This window comes from Salvia splendens, chromosome 16, assembly GCF_004379255.2.
Source record: "Salvia splendens isolate huo1 chromosome 16, SspV2, whole genome shotgun sequence".
In the NCBI taxonomy this organism is placed as follows: Eukaryota; Viridiplantae; Streptophyta; class Magnoliopsida; order Lamiales; family Lamiaceae; genus Salvia; species Salvia splendens.
The window spans coordinates 6,830,982-6,847,037 of NC_056047.1; the positions used below are offsets into that span (position 1 = coordinate 6,830,982).

General features: G+C 41.1%; 2 protein-coding genes across 2 annotated transcripts; one reads left to right on the forward strand and one right to left on the reverse strand.

Annotated features, from left to right (window-relative positions):
• Positions 1–12: 12 nt before the first annotated feature.
• LOC121772485 (condensin-2 complex subunit H2-like) lies at positions 13–3,627 on the reverse strand. Its single transcript, XM_042169612.1, has 11 exons — positions 3,302–3,627; positions 3,126–3,225; positions 2,628–2,734; positions 2,399–2,541; positions 1,860–2,313; positions 1,601–1,776; positions 1,341–1,532; positions 1,205–1,255; positions 908–1,009; positions 663–821; positions 13–595 (listed from the first exon to the last, which is right to left on the reverse strand). Exons 1-11 carry the CDS (start codon positions 3,489–3,491, stop codon positions 248–250), a joined length of 2,022 nt encoding a protein of 673 aa, XP_042025546.1. The 5' UTR covers positions 3,492–3,627; the 3' UTR covers positions 13–247.
• A 1,546-nt stretch (positions 3,628–5,173) lies between these two features.
• Positions 5,174–6,336, forward strand: LOC121770112. Its single transcript, XM_042166909.1, has 2 exons — positions 5,174–5,371; positions 5,446–6,336. Exons 1-2 carry the CDS (start codon positions 5,174–5,176, stop codon positions 6,334–6,336), a joined length of 1,089 nt encoding a protein of 362 aa, XP_042022843.1.
• The last annotated feature ends 9,720 nt before the right edge of the window (positions 6,337–16,056 follow it).

Consider the following 16,056-nt stretch of genomic DNA (forward strand, 5'->3'; position numbering starts at 1 on the left):
GAAATCCCAAAATAGTCGTGAAATAATGCAATGTACCACTACTCTTCCAGTTAAAATGATACAAAGTCAAATGTTATTACATACAAATTAGCTTTCACTTGGTTAAGTCAATATTCAATATCCTAAAACTGCCATGCAACATCTTCATCCCTCTTCCACCTCCACTTCCTGCATGTATATGAATGCATTGTCCGCTTGGATTTCTGGTATAGGATGCATAGCTGCATCTGTCTACAAGGTAGAATCATTATCCCATAAAGTTAATGTCTAACGGTGCAACTATGGGCGATTTTCGTCTCTTCTTGCCTTCAGGGGTGCATCGAGCTTTGCTGGATTTTCCTATGCTTATGGAGAATCTGCAGCTTGAGGGATACCCCTGAGGTGATGATGCGACGCAGTTTTCCTTGCCCTTGTTCTTGACTTTGGCTTGTCTTCTCACTAAAGGAGACTTAGCTCTCTTTTTAGATGACTGAAGAAGAATTCCCTTTTTCCTCTCATTCTTGAGCAATTGGAGATGGAATGGATTCTTGTCCGAGTGGCAAGTCGACGTGCTGGCTTGGATGCTTCTCACCAGATCAATGTCTCCATTGTTCACCTGAAAAGTTGAGGCTGCAGTCAAGACTCATCTCCTTACTATGAATGCAGGAAAGTTAATTTTTTACCAATTGCAGAAGAGCTGAAAAGGTTCTAGCAACATCATGCTTCTCTTGGCCTTTGACTACATCACCAAATGACAAGGCCTTCCCAGCATCCCCTTCCGTGGATAGCTTATCAAGAACTCTATCACCATATTTGTGAATGTCGAATGGTGGGCGTGCTTCCTGAAGATGACATAAATTGATACTGTTCTCTTATACATGACACACACACACACACACACACACACAATTTTAGTAAATTTACTCACTTGCTCTTCCAGACTGTGGTCAATTCTCTGTTTCCAAGAAGAAACTCGAGCAGCCAATTCTGTCTGCTTCTCGTTTTCAGCAAGTGTTTCAAGAAGCGTATCCTACAATGACAGATCGACAGGGGTGAACAACACCAAAAGGAATTTAACGTTGCTCCAGTAATTTGAATATTATATGATAATTAAGTCTTAGCTAATCCCTAAAAAAATCAAACTATTCAAATCCAACAGAAAAGTTTCCCTAAAATAGCATTATGTATCATTTCAATGGACGGAGGCTGCATAAGATGTCCTCACCAAGTGAGAACGACACAGATCTTCAAGGTTTGCATGAGCGTCTGCATTTTCCTGCATAGGTACAAGAGGCTTAAAAGGTAGCCCACAAGATTCTGTTACTAGTGCATTGAGCTAAGAAAAATAAAATCAACCAAACCTTTTCTTGACAAGGAGGTTCATTTTCATGGTTGAATGTTTTATCCGGCATGTCAAAATACGATGGCCCAATATCTGGATCTTCACTCTCATATCCGTTGTCTTCATATCCATTGTCGTCAGTATTGCTTTCAGGATTGGAAGAGGTGGTGTCCTTTGTTCTTTTCTCCCCAATAACTAGTGATTGCCGAAGCTGCAGAGAGCAGTTAGTTCATGAATCAAAGAAAGTTAACTGGCAAACATAATCATCAAAGCAGCAACCTTCTCATATAGGGAAACAGAATCTGATCTTCCAAGTTTTTCAGAGGCATGTAATTTTACTTCCCAAACTTCATTTAGTTCGGGGCTAACAAGACTACCATGTTTCGCAAGTGGGAATTCCGCAGTCAAAGATTGATGCTTCCTTGAACCAACATTTAGCCTCATTTTACCTTTCACTGCATGACAGAAGTATGAGATTAGAAATGCATTTTACATATCAATTTCAGTGTGCATCAGATTAAAGTAGAAAATCAAGAACCTTTTTTGTAAGGTTTAACTTTAAAGTTTCCTGGTTCGTGGGGATTTAAAGGTTTCCATGGATCATCATCATCACCATCGTCATCATCGGAGTCATTGAAGTCTCCGGGTTCTGAATATGCATCTCCCATTCCAAATCCATCATCATGGTCTGCAAAACCACAAGCAGGAGGTGTATTCCCGATATTGCATTCCTTAGATTCAAATCTTTGATCAACACGAGGTGACTGGAACATATTTGCATCATTTTGCTTTTTAGCAGACTGCTTTTGAGCAGTTCCCCCAGTTTGTCTTGAAGGAGACAGAAAGCTCTTACGGCCCTTAGAAGTTATGGAGCTCACCCTATGAGCATTTATTCGCTCTTTACCAGCTTTAGAATCAAGAAAAATGTCAACAGCAACGGCATCACAAGAGTCCAGCAGAATGAAATCCCGGTAAAGATCACATGTTGCTAACTGTAACAATAAAAATCATCCATTATTTTTGGATTCGGATGTGAAGAATTAGTGGACAAATACCAAACAAGTAACATTACTCTACCAGATATGACTCCAGTTCCCCAGCATCACCACCAGCATCCAAGCATTCACCTTCTAGCACAACTATATTTGCAGGGGGGCGCACAAAATGACTGGGCGGGGCATCTCTACAGGTTGCATCATCCAGCAAGTTCTTTGTATCAACTGCAATATGAATAGACCACATGTCTTCAATTAGCATGTCACAAGATACTTTCACAACTGCAAGGCAGAACGTGTAAACAACCTACCAGGTATATCATCTAAACCCCAGAAAGGATCATCCCCCTCTTCTTTTGCACTACGTGCACCAGTTGAATCTGGCTGAGTAGATGGACTTGCTTCTTGATTTTCTTGACTGTAAGAACAAACATAATCATGTTACTTTCCAACATGAAAGTTATTTGTTACTCTTCAGCATATGTTAAGCTTTTTAGCAATCAAACCTCCAACTGAAATTCAATTTAATATCTACGGAAGCCCTATCAAGAAATCATTGTTTTATAATGATAAACAGCCTGAATTTTTTTGTGAACCAAGTCAATAGAAATGAATCACCCCCAGCCATGAGCTCTATGAACCAAACTTTTCTGAAGTACTACAAACATTGCAAGCAAACATTTACTAGATGCAGAAATCCCTCCACACCTCTCCTTGAACTGCATATTGAACAAACAAGAGCTACATGTATATAATTATAAACCCTAAAATGATATCCCAATCAAGCAAAACAATGTAAAAAGTCTAACCTTTTCTTTGAGATGAAATCCAATGCATGGATAACCAATGAATACAAATACTCCACTTTCCTACTATACACTTGCACCGACCCCTGAAGCAGCAAAGCAGCTGCAAAAAATCCACCCAACGAAAAATAATTCAATAAACAAAAAACCTCATGATAAAATCACATGTTTTGCCCTACCTTCCGCGAAATTCACAGATAAATCGGCATCGTCCTCGCTTGAGATATGTCCCGAGCAAATCTGGAGCAAGTATTCCTCCAAATTCTTCGCCAAATCGACGGTCCAGTTCGACTCTAGGTCGCGGAGAGGCCGCACCGTCTGCAGAAATCTCCCGGAGGAAGATTCGAGGCTGTCAAAATCGGCGTTCATCTTCTGCAGATAAAGTAGAATCCTTCCATTAGTTCTAGTATTCAGCAAGGTGCTCCCATTGCAAGAAATCTAGGGTCCTCAAGATTGGGAATTTTGATGTGGTGTGCTTCTCTGTTTCTGTATGTGTGGCTGTGTGTGTGAGAGAGAAACAGTGGGTGTGAAATTTGAAATTTTATACGACATATTTTTCCCGCTGCTACTTTCACCTAATTGGTCACATTTCAAATTAAATCAAATCAATATTAGTTTATTTTATTACGAATTTTGTCCGTTATATTCATTTTCAGGTTTTTGGGTCAATAACATACGAAAATCGCTCTCGATTAGGTCTTTGTTGGACGGCCCCATTAAAATACGCAAGTCAACCGTTACTTAGCAAAAGTTTGACTAAATTAAATAAAAAACTAGATTATTAGTGACTAAATAATATGCTAATTATTTTCTTCAAAAATACCAATTATCTGTTTTCTTTAAAAAATACCAAATATTTTATTTTCATTAGGGTTGACTATTATAGCGACTCTTCAACTCTCATTTTCAAAATAAGAAGGCAAAGCGTCGTTCCGACGATTCAGGGCGATAAATTCCAACTCTTAGGCGATCTTCCGGCGATTCGAGGCGATATACCAGTGTTCCAGCCATGAGTTGGGAATCGACGTCGCGAAACCCACCTGAACCTGAGAATGAAGGCGAGAAGGGTCATGGTTCGTCTGTAGCTAACCCTAGTCCCGAAGGTGGGTTGGCCTCGTCGAACCTTAGCCCCGTCGCGGAAGTCGAAGTGGAGCTACATTCCGGTAACGACGGGTCAAAGTCAAACCCTAGTTCTTCGAAGGCTGACCGACGACCTCCGACTGACGCCGATGACCCCGAAGTAGAGAGGAGGACGAAGATGAGACTCGACCGCTCGGTTTCTCATAAGCCGCCACTTCCTCCGAAGGAGAAGGCTGCTGCTTCTTCTTCGAAATCCAATTTGAGTTCGCCAGTTGAAATCCTCAGAGATAAGCCGCCATTTGAAATTCCAGTTCCACGCCCTCGAAATCCATTTCGAGAAGGTTAGTTTCGAACTGAGCATATGAGTTATTCGTTTCATGTAAAAAACTAGGGTTTGCAATAATTGGTTATGTATGAATTTGTCTGGAATAGATTGAATTTTGGTCCCATAGAATATGTATGTAAGTGTGGTCCCACCGAATATAGATTGAATTGGTGGTGGGGAAAACAAGTGGATGGTCTGGTTGTAGGGAAACCAGACGACAGGGATAAATTTTTTGTCTTGATATGTATTGGACTAATAGGGTTTGTTCCGTATAAATGTTGGACCACTTTGTTATGTTTTTATTGTTTACTTATGGTTGACACCTTTGCTTACATATGATACATTCACTACAAGGATCCACTACAATGGTGTTATGGAGACGTTGGAAGGGGGTGAAAATCGTTATGTAAATGGTGAGTGTGATTATATTCATAAATGCGATATGGACAAGTGGTCAAAACTGGAGGTTGATGATGTTCTTGAGAAACGGGGGTAGATGTCATGGTTTGGAGTACTTCTACCTGTGGCCAAGGATGACCTTGGAGAATGGATGACCTTGGTAGAAGTTCGCTGGCATTTATGTTTGCTATGAAGCGTGCAAAACGTTATTCAAGCAACACTGTAGACGTATTGTGGGTCTGGATGGATGCCACCTGAGGGGGCAAGGGAATGGCATACTGTTGACAGCCATTGGATTAGACCCGAAGGATCAGATATTTCCCATTGCATTTGCCGTTGTAGTCGTCGAGAGTACAGAGACATGGAGCTGTTCCTGGAGTTTTTAGTCAAAGATTTGGAAATCACTAACTCAAGCAAGTGGACATTTCTATCGGATAGACAAAAGGTATATATACTCTGAAAGTTATCATAATCACAGTTGCTAATTATGGACTTATGCATAATTTACTATGTTGGCAGGGGTTGATCAATGCGGTACGAAGTTGCTGCCATATGGCCGAGCACCGCTTCTGTGTTTGGCATATGCATAATAACTTCCAGAAGGTGTTCACCTCGACAACGTTGAAGGACAAGATTTGGGAAGCCGCTCGTGCGATGACTGAATATGCCTTCGACAGGGCCATGGATGAAAACAAGCAACTAAACTCTGGAGCACACAATTGGCTGACCACACATACTTCGAAAGAGCACTGGAGCCGAGCCTTCTTCGGTTTTGAGGCCAAATGTGATATACTCGTGAATAATATTTCGGAGTGCTATAACCGGGTTTTACTTTTTGCACGTGATAAGTCATTATATGGTATGCTGGAATGCATCCGTATGTATCTGATGGACAAATTCACAACCCGGGGAAAGATGGCTCAAAGGCTCGAGGACTGTGTCGGCCTCAAGATACATAAGAAGATCGAGAAGTTGAAGAGCAAAGTTGGAGACTGTATGGTGAGGGAGACAGGTGAATGGCTGTATCAAGTGAATACAAAATTCAATGAACAATTCGTGGTCGATCTAAGGGACCGGACTTGCAGCTGTAGGCGTTGGATGCTGACGGGGCTGCCATGCCCACACGCATGTGCTGCCATCCAGTTATCATCAAAGACCGTAGAGTCTTTCATACCTACTTGCTACTCAACGGAGACGTTCCGACAGGTCTATGCAGGTGTGATCTACCCGGTACATGGACCGGATATGTGGCCGAAGACTCCACACCCAGATATTGTTCCACCAGACCTTAGAAGACTACCAGGACAACCTAAGGGATCAAGGATGAAGTCGGTTCAAGAGCAGGCCGAGATACTCAAAGCCAAAGCAAAGACAACACGATTAGCCTGTCTCCTTGTTGAATTCCGATAGGAGGTTGATGGAGGGAAGAAAATGTCTAAGAAGGGCCTGATGGCAGATTATAGTTGCCGTCTTTGTAGTGAAAAAGGACACAACAAGAGGAGATGTCCTCAAGCCACTGATGCTGCCGAACCGCCTAATGGTATTTCACTAACATTGACTCTTCTTGAATTCTGAGTTTTTTTATTTGTTGTGCTATAATCTGCTCATAAAATTAGTTTGATTCATTGATTATTGTTTTGTAGAGCCAACTGTGAGAAAGAAGCTGAATCATGCCGAGGAACAACCAAAGTGCAGTTTGTGCCGCCAGCCGGGACACAATAGGGCACGTTGTCAAAGTACGATCGCGAACATGTTTGCAGAAGGCGGTGCCTCGTCCTCTAACCCTCTCAACAAGAAATGTGGTTCATCCTCACTCACTCGGAAGAAGAAAGAAGGGTTGTCCTCAGTCTCTTCAAAGAAGAAAACACATTGATTTAGTGTGATCGGTTTTTTGTCATGTAACATATACAATGAATACTTGCTGGTTTTCTTGACTGTTGCTGGATTGTTGGTTTTTGGATTTGAGTGTTGTTTTGTTTTGGTATGTGAAGATGCAACCAGCTGCAAGTAACGTAACGTTTGTTTATGACCAAACCCAATTGGTGTTGTTTTTGGATTTAGTGTTGTTTTTTGCATATTTATGCCCCAAATTCCAAACCCAATTTCGAACAAGAACAGGTTCGAATGCCAAAGAAGAAGAAGCAAGCAAGTTAGCTCGCAAATGCATCGAACTAAAAATACAAAATTCAGACAAAACTAGGATTTTCACAAATTAATTCAACATACAAAATAACCCAACAATAACTACAAAACATAGAGCATATACAACAACATACACTAATTTCTCCAATTTTGCCTTCATTTCTGCTTTAATTTCGTCCAACATCAACTGTACAGCCTCAATGTTTTCATTAATTTCTGCTAAAACCAACCCTAAATTAGAAGCAACAACCGAGGTTGACGAAGAAGAGGCTTCGCCTTGATTAATTGGCTCACACCACTTGAAGAAATTGCATTCGTTCTTCTCACAAGTAAAGTAAAGCTTCCCTTTTGACGATTCAGAGTGTCGCTACTGACGATTCGGAGTGTCGCTACCTTCTTACAAAAGCATAGCAGGGTCCTAAATCGAAGGTCGCACCAACCGCCGTTGTCGCCGGAATTGCTGCTGGAAGTCGACCGATGCATTTCAAACGGTTTCTCGGTGTGTTGCAGGGATGAGGGAAACCAAACGAAGAATTAGGGTTCTTCGCTGATTGTGTGGGGAAGAAAGAGAGTAAGAGTAATAAAAAACGATGAAGTGTATTAGTGATAAAGAGAGGAAAATGAAATAATTTGGGGAAAATAAATAAATTTTACTTTTTAATAAAATAAACAAATGGTAGTGTTTTTTTAAGAAAAAAGATAATTGGTATTTTTTGTTTAATTTAGTCAAACTTTTGCTAAGTAACGGTTGACTTGCGTATTTTAACGGAGCCGTCCAAAAAGGACCTAACCGAGAGCGATTTTCGTATGTTATGGACTAAAAAATCTGAAAATGAATGTAACGGACAAAATTTGTAATTTGACCATATGTTTTCGACCAAAAAGGAGTTGTACTCCACTTTATTTTTATGATGGATTAGTTATTGTATTTTTAGATATTTAATATTCAAACAATAGTTTTTAAATCGTATTGTAAACTAAGGAATTCTATAAAAATAAATGTTAATTGGAAACGTAGATAAAAAAATACTATGAAAAATGCTTAGTTTTAGGTGATAACTAATAAGATGTCACATCAATAATGGTTGGCTGATGGAGAGGCCTTTCCGATCGGCCCCATCAGCCAATCATTGCAAGAAGAAGGCCTATCAAAGGCTCTTCCCATATGGCCGTTGGAACGGCCTAGGCCGATCCCAATTTCTTTTTTTCCATATTTTCTAATATAAATATCCCATCTCATTCATACCATTTCCCACACCATCATCTCTTTCTTCTATCATTTTTTTAATAATTTTTCTCTCCCTAGTTTTATTGTAATTTGAATCTCGTTGTATTTTTCTTTTCAAATATTGTAATACAACGAAGATTTTTGCGTATTAATATTTTTTTATTTAAATTTATAACATATTAAATATAGAAGTACAAAATAATTAAAACGAAATAGTGATGATGTGGAAATGAAATGAAAGTGGGATAGACCCTTTAATAAAATGCTGACATGGAATGCAAGGGCTCACCTGAAAGGTCCTTCCATTCGGAATGCTCTCTAATAGAAATGTTGAATCAAAACTATGAGGGGTACTGTTAGAATTTGAAGTACGAGTACTATTTTAATGTGGAAATTGGAGTTGTGGCGGAAAATTTAGGCTTTGGGCTGTGGAAAATTGACTCAAGATTCTGGTTGGGCTTGTGTGCACAACAGCAGAAGACCTTCGTAAATGAGAAGTAGATCATTTTGGAAATTCTAAGTATATTACTCCATTCGTACCTGAAAATCTATCACTTATTTTTATTTTGAGTAATGGCCAAAGCTAGTCCTGATCATATGCCAAATATTTCAACTCGGATCACAATCTCGGATCACAATCGGTCCAAAGTTAACTATTCCATTAAAATCGAGATTAAAAACGTTGATCGTTAAAATTTGACTGAATAGTTAACTTTGGACCGATTGTGATCTGAGTTGAAATGTTTGGGCCTCAAAAAATTCAAAAGATAATGTCTAGGACCAAAATCATAAAATGAGCATATGTTCGGGACCAGTTTTGTCCTTTACTCTTTTATTTTTGTTCGTCCCTAAAAATTTATCACTTATTTCTATTTTTGTCGTTCTTATAAATTTATTACCTTTCATTTCTACTATATTTAGTAGTGGATCTCACATTTTATTAATAAAACTAGGAGTACTCCAATAAACCTTTTAACTCACTTTCTATTATAAGAGAGTAATATTTTTAAAAATTGATGCATGGCCAAATGATGACAAATTATTAGGGGCGGGGGAGTATCAAAGAATTGGTGGGCATTGATGGTTTGCGGTGCGATTGTGATTAGCCACGACGGAGGTGTTTGAGTTTTTTACCTTATTCATTTTACATAAATCAAAATAATGTCGTTTAGTATATCTAATATGGTGCCGTGAATTTTTAGATATGTAACATGCCAAGTCAATAATTTAAGACACGTAGGCTATCGAAATGTCTTACCATGGGACAATTGCGTAAATTAAATATCGAAATCATGAAACTACCGATTGATTTTCAAACTTATGAATTTATTCAAATTTAATGATTTTTCAGATAAATTGCATGAATTTCTACCTATTTTCCTTATTTAGGCGCAAATTGGGTTGTGACGTTGTTGTCACTGTGTGGATGACTAGCTATGGAGGGACTTCGTGTGTTTTTGGACTTGACATGAATACTAGTATATTTTACAAGTGAACTACATAAATTTGTTTTGCATATTCACGATCTTCGAAAAATTATATTTTGGAAAATCTATTTACTTTGATGTATTCACACTTGAGATGTTTTTCTACATTTTTAGCCAAAATAACTTTTTCCACATTTTTTTTACTTCATTAAGACTACAATACCTTTAAACCATAGAGGACATTTTAGTACATGTTCACACTTCAAACACATAATAATAACATGTACTCGTAATGCACAATGAAGTGTATCTATATATACTCTTATGTTTTTATCATAATGTAATGCATAATCTAATGATTTAATTAATATAGCAATAAAATCAGATTTGATAAATAATAAACCGATTTAATTAATATTAGTAATGAAATAATATTAGCAATAAAATCAGATTTGATAAATGATGAACCGATTTAACTAATATTAGTAATGAAATCAAATGTGGTAAATGAAAATTCGTATGTGATAAATCTGTAATGAACATATTTATGTATAGTGTATACCAAATAATGTAAGTATATGGCATTTTTTTACTATTAGTAGTATTAATAATTAAAATATGTTAGATTATGTATAATATCTGCATAATATTAGTTTTATTTTGCAAATACATGTTAAGATACTTATATTTTTTTCTCAAAATCTTTACCAATATTAAATAATTACTAGTATATCTCTAGGTGTAATTTTTCGAAATCCTAACAAATATTGAAAGAGAAAAGGGGAAATGATTAGCATACTTTCTATAGCTAATCCTAATTTTTAATACTGTTATTGAGATCTTGCAAGGAGACCTTCTGCAAGAGACAACTTTTTAATTCCTAAATGTTAGTGTTTTTTCCAACTAATATTCTAAGTGTGAAAACTGCAATAAAATCAAAAGTTAATAAATAATTGCATTTTCAATTTAATTGAAATGCGTTTAAGAATAAATGTTTCTTCTATAAGATTTAATAGTACAGTATTAGTTTTGTATTGCACCGGATTGAGTACTGAACTTCAAAAAAATTTTGTACTCACATTATATAATTAGTTGATTAATTATGAAAAAAGTAATTGTAGTATCTGAGATACTGACTTTCTATGCGGAAAAAACATGAACAGTTTATAAAAACAACTTAATCTTATCTAAAACCAATTCATACTACATATGGTTCACATAAAAGTTATAGAAAGTATAGAGAGATTGTCCTCATTTACTATATAATAAAGTAAAATGGAGAGCATATAGAAACAATGCATGATCTATAATAAGTTACGTAATCCAATTATAAATGACTTGGCCACAAATTTGCATTCACTGGCAACCCCTTCTTTTCTAATTTACACCATCCTAATTTTTGGATCACAGCCAATTACCAACCTCAATTCTATTTTTAGCAAATTCTCATAAATCTATAAATATGATGGGGTACGAACTTAACCCTAATGGCAAGCCCAATAACAGTGACGGCCCATCAGCCCAGAGCCCAAGAAAGAGTATCTGTTCGGCACCAAAGAGTTCGGCACGACCAAAGAGTTCGGACTCAGCCTACAGCTCGGTAAAAGCCGACCAGTCAAGCTCTCCTCTCAGATCGGCAAGAGTTGATCGGTAAAGTCCAGCAGTTCGGTCTCAGCATTCGACCGAACTAGGAGTTAGTGGACTCATGAAAGGCCTCCACGACCTCCACTATACCCACGATCTATTTAGTGGTATGAAGCAGTTATTGAGCAGTTATTGCTCACCCACGATCTTGTTAGTGGGGCTGCAAACCACGATCTTAGTTCAATGTATAAATAGAACTTAGATCAGATAGAAAAGGGTTAAGCTCTCTAGAGATAAAATACCATATAGCAAGTCTGTGTTGTAAGCTGTAATCCCAGATCAAGCAATACAATCTTGCCCTCCCTTCTTCCCGTGGACGTAGATTTACCTCAGTAAATCGAACCACGTAAATTCTTTGTGTCGTAATTTTCATTCTCTACCAGCATTTACTAACATCAGAAATTCGCGGATCCATCACTGGCGCCGTCTGTGGGAAACAGAGAACAAAATTTGTGATAAAGCGAATTTTTGATCCATTTTTTCCACCCAAAAAATGCATACCAGATCGCAGAGTACCCGTATTCCTGCCCGTGAGAACCAGGAGGAAGCCAATCCATCCCACAGGTCTGGAAAACAGCCTAGGGATAAATCCACCACCAGTTCTCATGGCGAAGGAACAAGCCGCTCCAAAAATCGTCCCACTGAGTCTTCCCAGCAGCCCGATTTGAATGAGGCTGTCAAGCAGTTTTTGGAGGCGAAGCAGGAGGAATTCTTAACCTTCCTGCGAAAAAGCCAAAAACAGCCGGAGACGAAAACGGCGGATTCTCCTTCTCCCTCCGCACAAGAAAGTCACTACCGCAGTAGTGCCGTGGCTTCCAGGAAGAAGAGTCCTCAGCCCCGACATATTCCAGTTCCTCCTCGGTACCGGAATCACAGGAGAACTCAATCTCCTCCATACCGACGAGATATCGGATTCGCCGTGTACGGAGCACTGAAGACTCCGTTCTCGGACGACATCACCCGAACTCCCCTACCACAGAACTACCGAACTCCGTCGATGACTTACGACGGGCTCGTGGACCCTCACGATTTCTTGGGGCGCTATCAATATAACATGGCGAACCAGGGTCTCAACGAGGTCCACATGTGCAAGCTGTTTCCCGAGCTGCTCATCGGGAACGCGAGAAGGTGGTTCGATAGCCTCCCCCAGGGCAGCATCAGATCTTACCGAGATCTAATGGATGCCTTCCACAGGAGGTTCTTTCAGAAAGCGGAAGCCCGAATCACTTCGGCTCAGCTGCTTTCCATTCGTCAAGGTCGCGACGAAAAAATTAGCGACTTTATGACAAGATTCCACAAGGAATGCCTGCAAGTAGACGATCTCAACGATCTGCTTGTCATCTCGGCATTCCAAAATGGAATCCTGCCCGGAGCTCTCTACAGGAAGCTCGTTGAGTGCGGTCCGCAGACAGCTCAGGAAATGTGGGACATTGCGGACCAGTACTCCCGGGCCGATGAGGCAGACCGTCGCAAACGGTCGTTAGACAGCTCATCGTCCCGAGGAGACAGAAGGAAGCCCGATCATAGCGATCAGGGGCATCCTCGCCGGACTCCATTTGAAAGAATTCAAAGGGCTCCGGTGCAAGACAGATTGGGACCTCGTCTCAATCCCGAGAAGCCGCCCGCTCAGTTCGTACCGCTGAACAAGCCGAGAGCGGAAATTTTCGAACTGCACTCTGACCTGTTCGAAAAGCCAAAGCGGATGACGAAATCAGCCGCGCGCCGACCCCAGGATAACTACTGCTCCTACCATCAAGACCACGGTCACGATACCGAGGAGTGCAGAAACTTGGCTGCAGGTATCGATGTTCTTGTGAGGGCAGGGACATTGAAAAAATACCAAAGCAAGCAGTCAAAGAAGAATAAAAAGCAGAGTGGTGCGAACTGCGCTCCTCAGGATCCGAAAAGGCAGCCGGATCCCGAAGACGATGACGAGCCGCAATATGATGGAGTAATCCAGACTATTGATGCGCTTCCTGCCGGGAAGACCAAGTCGTCCCTAAAGTCAGAACGCAGAGGCTCCAATCGAGAGGAGCCAACGCATAAAAGGCTGAAGCAGGACGAAGTGATTACGTTCTCGGCTGCTGATCCCGTCCCGGCCATCTCTCCTCACCAAGACGCCATTGTCATCCAAGCCGGAGTGGCAAACAAACTGATCCACAGGGTGTTTGTGGATACAGGAGCGTCGGTTAGCATTCTTTTTAAAGAGTGCTTCGACAAACTAGAAGTGGACCCAGCTCGGCTCAGTCCGGCTCCGCTTCCCCTGAAGAGCTTCACCCAGGAGGACACCCGCCCTGAAGGTATTATCAGCCTTCCGATCACGGTGGGGAAAGCGCCTACTAGCTCCAGTACGATGATTGAGTTCTTCGTGGTGAAAGCTCGGTCCCCGTACAACGTCATCCTGGGAAGAGACTGGCTCAACACAGTTCGGGCCGTTTGCTCCACCTATCACCTCACCATCAAGATCCCTACTAAAGGAGGGATAGCGGTCATCCGAGGTGACCAAAAGAGAGCAAAGGAATGTCTGCAAATTGCGCTTAGAAGTGCCGAGCAGTCAGATCGGCACCACCAAGCATAGCAATCACAGCAGCCGGAGTCAGAGGCGATGACCGAAGTCATACCGGAGCCGAACTCGATGACAGTTCAGCTGTACGAAGACGATCCATCCAGAACGGTTAAGATCGGCTTCGCGGGAACGCCCCTACTTCGGGAAAAAACCATCCAGCTCCTCAAGGAGTATAAAGACGTCTTTGCATGGTCTCCGTTGGACATGACCGGAGTGCCCCCCGAGGTAATCACTCATCGGTTAAATATTGATCCTTCAGTCCGGCCGATAAAACAGAAGCAAAGACTCTTTGCGGCAGAACGAAGTCAAGTCATCCATGACGAAGTCCGTCAATTATTGAAGGCGGATGTGTTATTCGAAGTGAAGTATCCTTCGTGGGTGGCCAATCCTGTCATGATCAAGAAAAAGGAAGGAGGATGGCGGATGTGCATAGATTTCACCGATCTAAATAAGCACTGTCCCAAAGATTGCTATCCCCTTCCGAACATAGATAAAAAAGTAGAAGCTTTGATAGGCTTTGAAATTTTTTGTTTTCTTGATCTGTACAAAGGATACCATCAAGTTTTAATGGATGAGATTGACGCTTCAAAAACGGCCTTCATTACTGATTTCGGCATTTTCGCTTATAAAAAGATGCCATTCGGTTTAAAGAATGCCGGAGCCACTTATCAAAGGATGGTAGACAAGCTTTTTCGGCACCTGATTGGAAAGGAGGTCGAAGTGTATGTTGACGATATAGTCGTCAAAAGCAAAAGCACTTCGGAGTACGAGCACAACCTCAAGTCCACTCTCAACGTGCTCAAGAAAGCCAACCTCAAACTTAATCCCCAAAAGTGTACCTTTTTGGTAGATTCGGGAAAGTTTTTGGGTTGTTGGGTTTCAAAGGACGGACTCAAGGCAAACCCCTCAAAAGTTCAAGTCGTTCAGAACATGGCAATGCCGAAGTCCATACATGACGTGCAAAGGCTAACCGGATGTCTAGCCGCACTGAATCGATTCCTTTCCCAAGCAGCCGAAAAGCAACTGCCGTTCTTCAAGGTGTTGAAAAAGGCACCAAAGTTCGAGTGGGGAGCCGAGCAGAAAAAGGCCTTTGACGAGCTCAAAAGTTATCTAGCCGAGCTTCCTATTCTCTCTGCTCCAACCGAAGCCGAAGTAATATTCTTATACTTAGCGGCATCGGATCAAACCATCAGCGCGGTGCTTGTACGAGAAGAAGGCCTAAAGCAGCTTCCCATCTACTTTACAAGCCGAGCATTAAGAGGTCCAGAAACAAGGTATCAACCTCTGGAAAAAATTGCTCTGGCATTAGTAAATGCAGCAAGGAGACTGCGGCCATACTTCTATGCTCATAAGGTATGCGTCTTAACTGATCTGCCACTTCGGCAAGTGTTGACCAAACCAGAAGCATCAGGCAGAATCGCCAAGTGGGCTATAGAGTTGGGAGAGCACACAATTGAATATCTACCTCGGAAAGCCATCAAGGGACAAGCCTTGGCAGATTTTCTTGCAGAAGCAAAGTTCGATCAAGCAATTCCTGTTATTGCCGAACAGAAGAATTCTGCCAATGCCGAACTAGCACAGCCCTTGGAATCCGAAGTAGAGCCGCCGGACTGCTGGAGCGGATTCGTAGATGGAGCTTCAAACAAGATGGGAAGTGGAGCTGGTATTTTACTTGTCGCTCCCGACGGACACGAGGTAACCTACTCACTTCGGTTCCTATTCCCCACTACTAATAATGAAGCCGAGTACGAAGCCCTCCTGGCCGGACTCCAGTTAGCGCAAAGTCTGCTCGTCAAATCTCTCAAAGTCCATTGTGATTCACAAGTCATAGTAAATCACATGTTGGGTACAAGTGAAGCTCGTGACGAGAGAATGAAGAAGTACTTGGACAAAGCGCAAAACATCAGCCGAAGTTTCTCCTATTTTCGGATAATCCGCATTCCCAGAGCGGAAAATAGCCGAGCAGATACCTTAAGTAAGTTGGCCTCAGATCCGAACTCAAAGGCGGAAGAATTAATGCATCGAAGCATTGATGAAGCCGAGGTACATTCAGTATCCAGCTCGCCGAACTGGATGACGCCGATCTTGCAGTATCTGGATCAAGGACAATTGCCCGAGGATAA

Excerpts from the sequence above, each read along its gene's own strand:
- LOC121772485 (XM_042169612.1), bottom strand. The coding sequence starts at position 3,491 with ATGAACGCCGATTTTGACAGCCTCGAATCTTCCTCCGGGAGATTTCTG. Across the intron at positions 3,226-3,301 it reads ATCTGTGAATTTCGCGGAAG|CTGCTTTGCTGCTTCAGGGG; the intron begins GTAGGGCAAAAC and ends GATTTTTTGCAG. Across the intron at positions 1,533-1,600 it reads CTGTTTCCCTATATGAGAAG|CTTCGGCAATCACTAGTTAT; the intron begins GTTGCTGCTTTG and ends TGCTCTCTGCAG.
- LOC121770112 (XM_042166909.1), top strand. The coding sequence starts at position 5,174 with ATGCCACCTGAGGGGGCAAGGGAATGGCATACTGTTGACAGCCATTGG. Across the intron at positions 5,372-5,445 it reads TTCTATCGGATAGACAAAAG|GGGTTGATCAATGCGGTACG; the intron begins GTATATATACTC and ends CTATGTTGGCAG.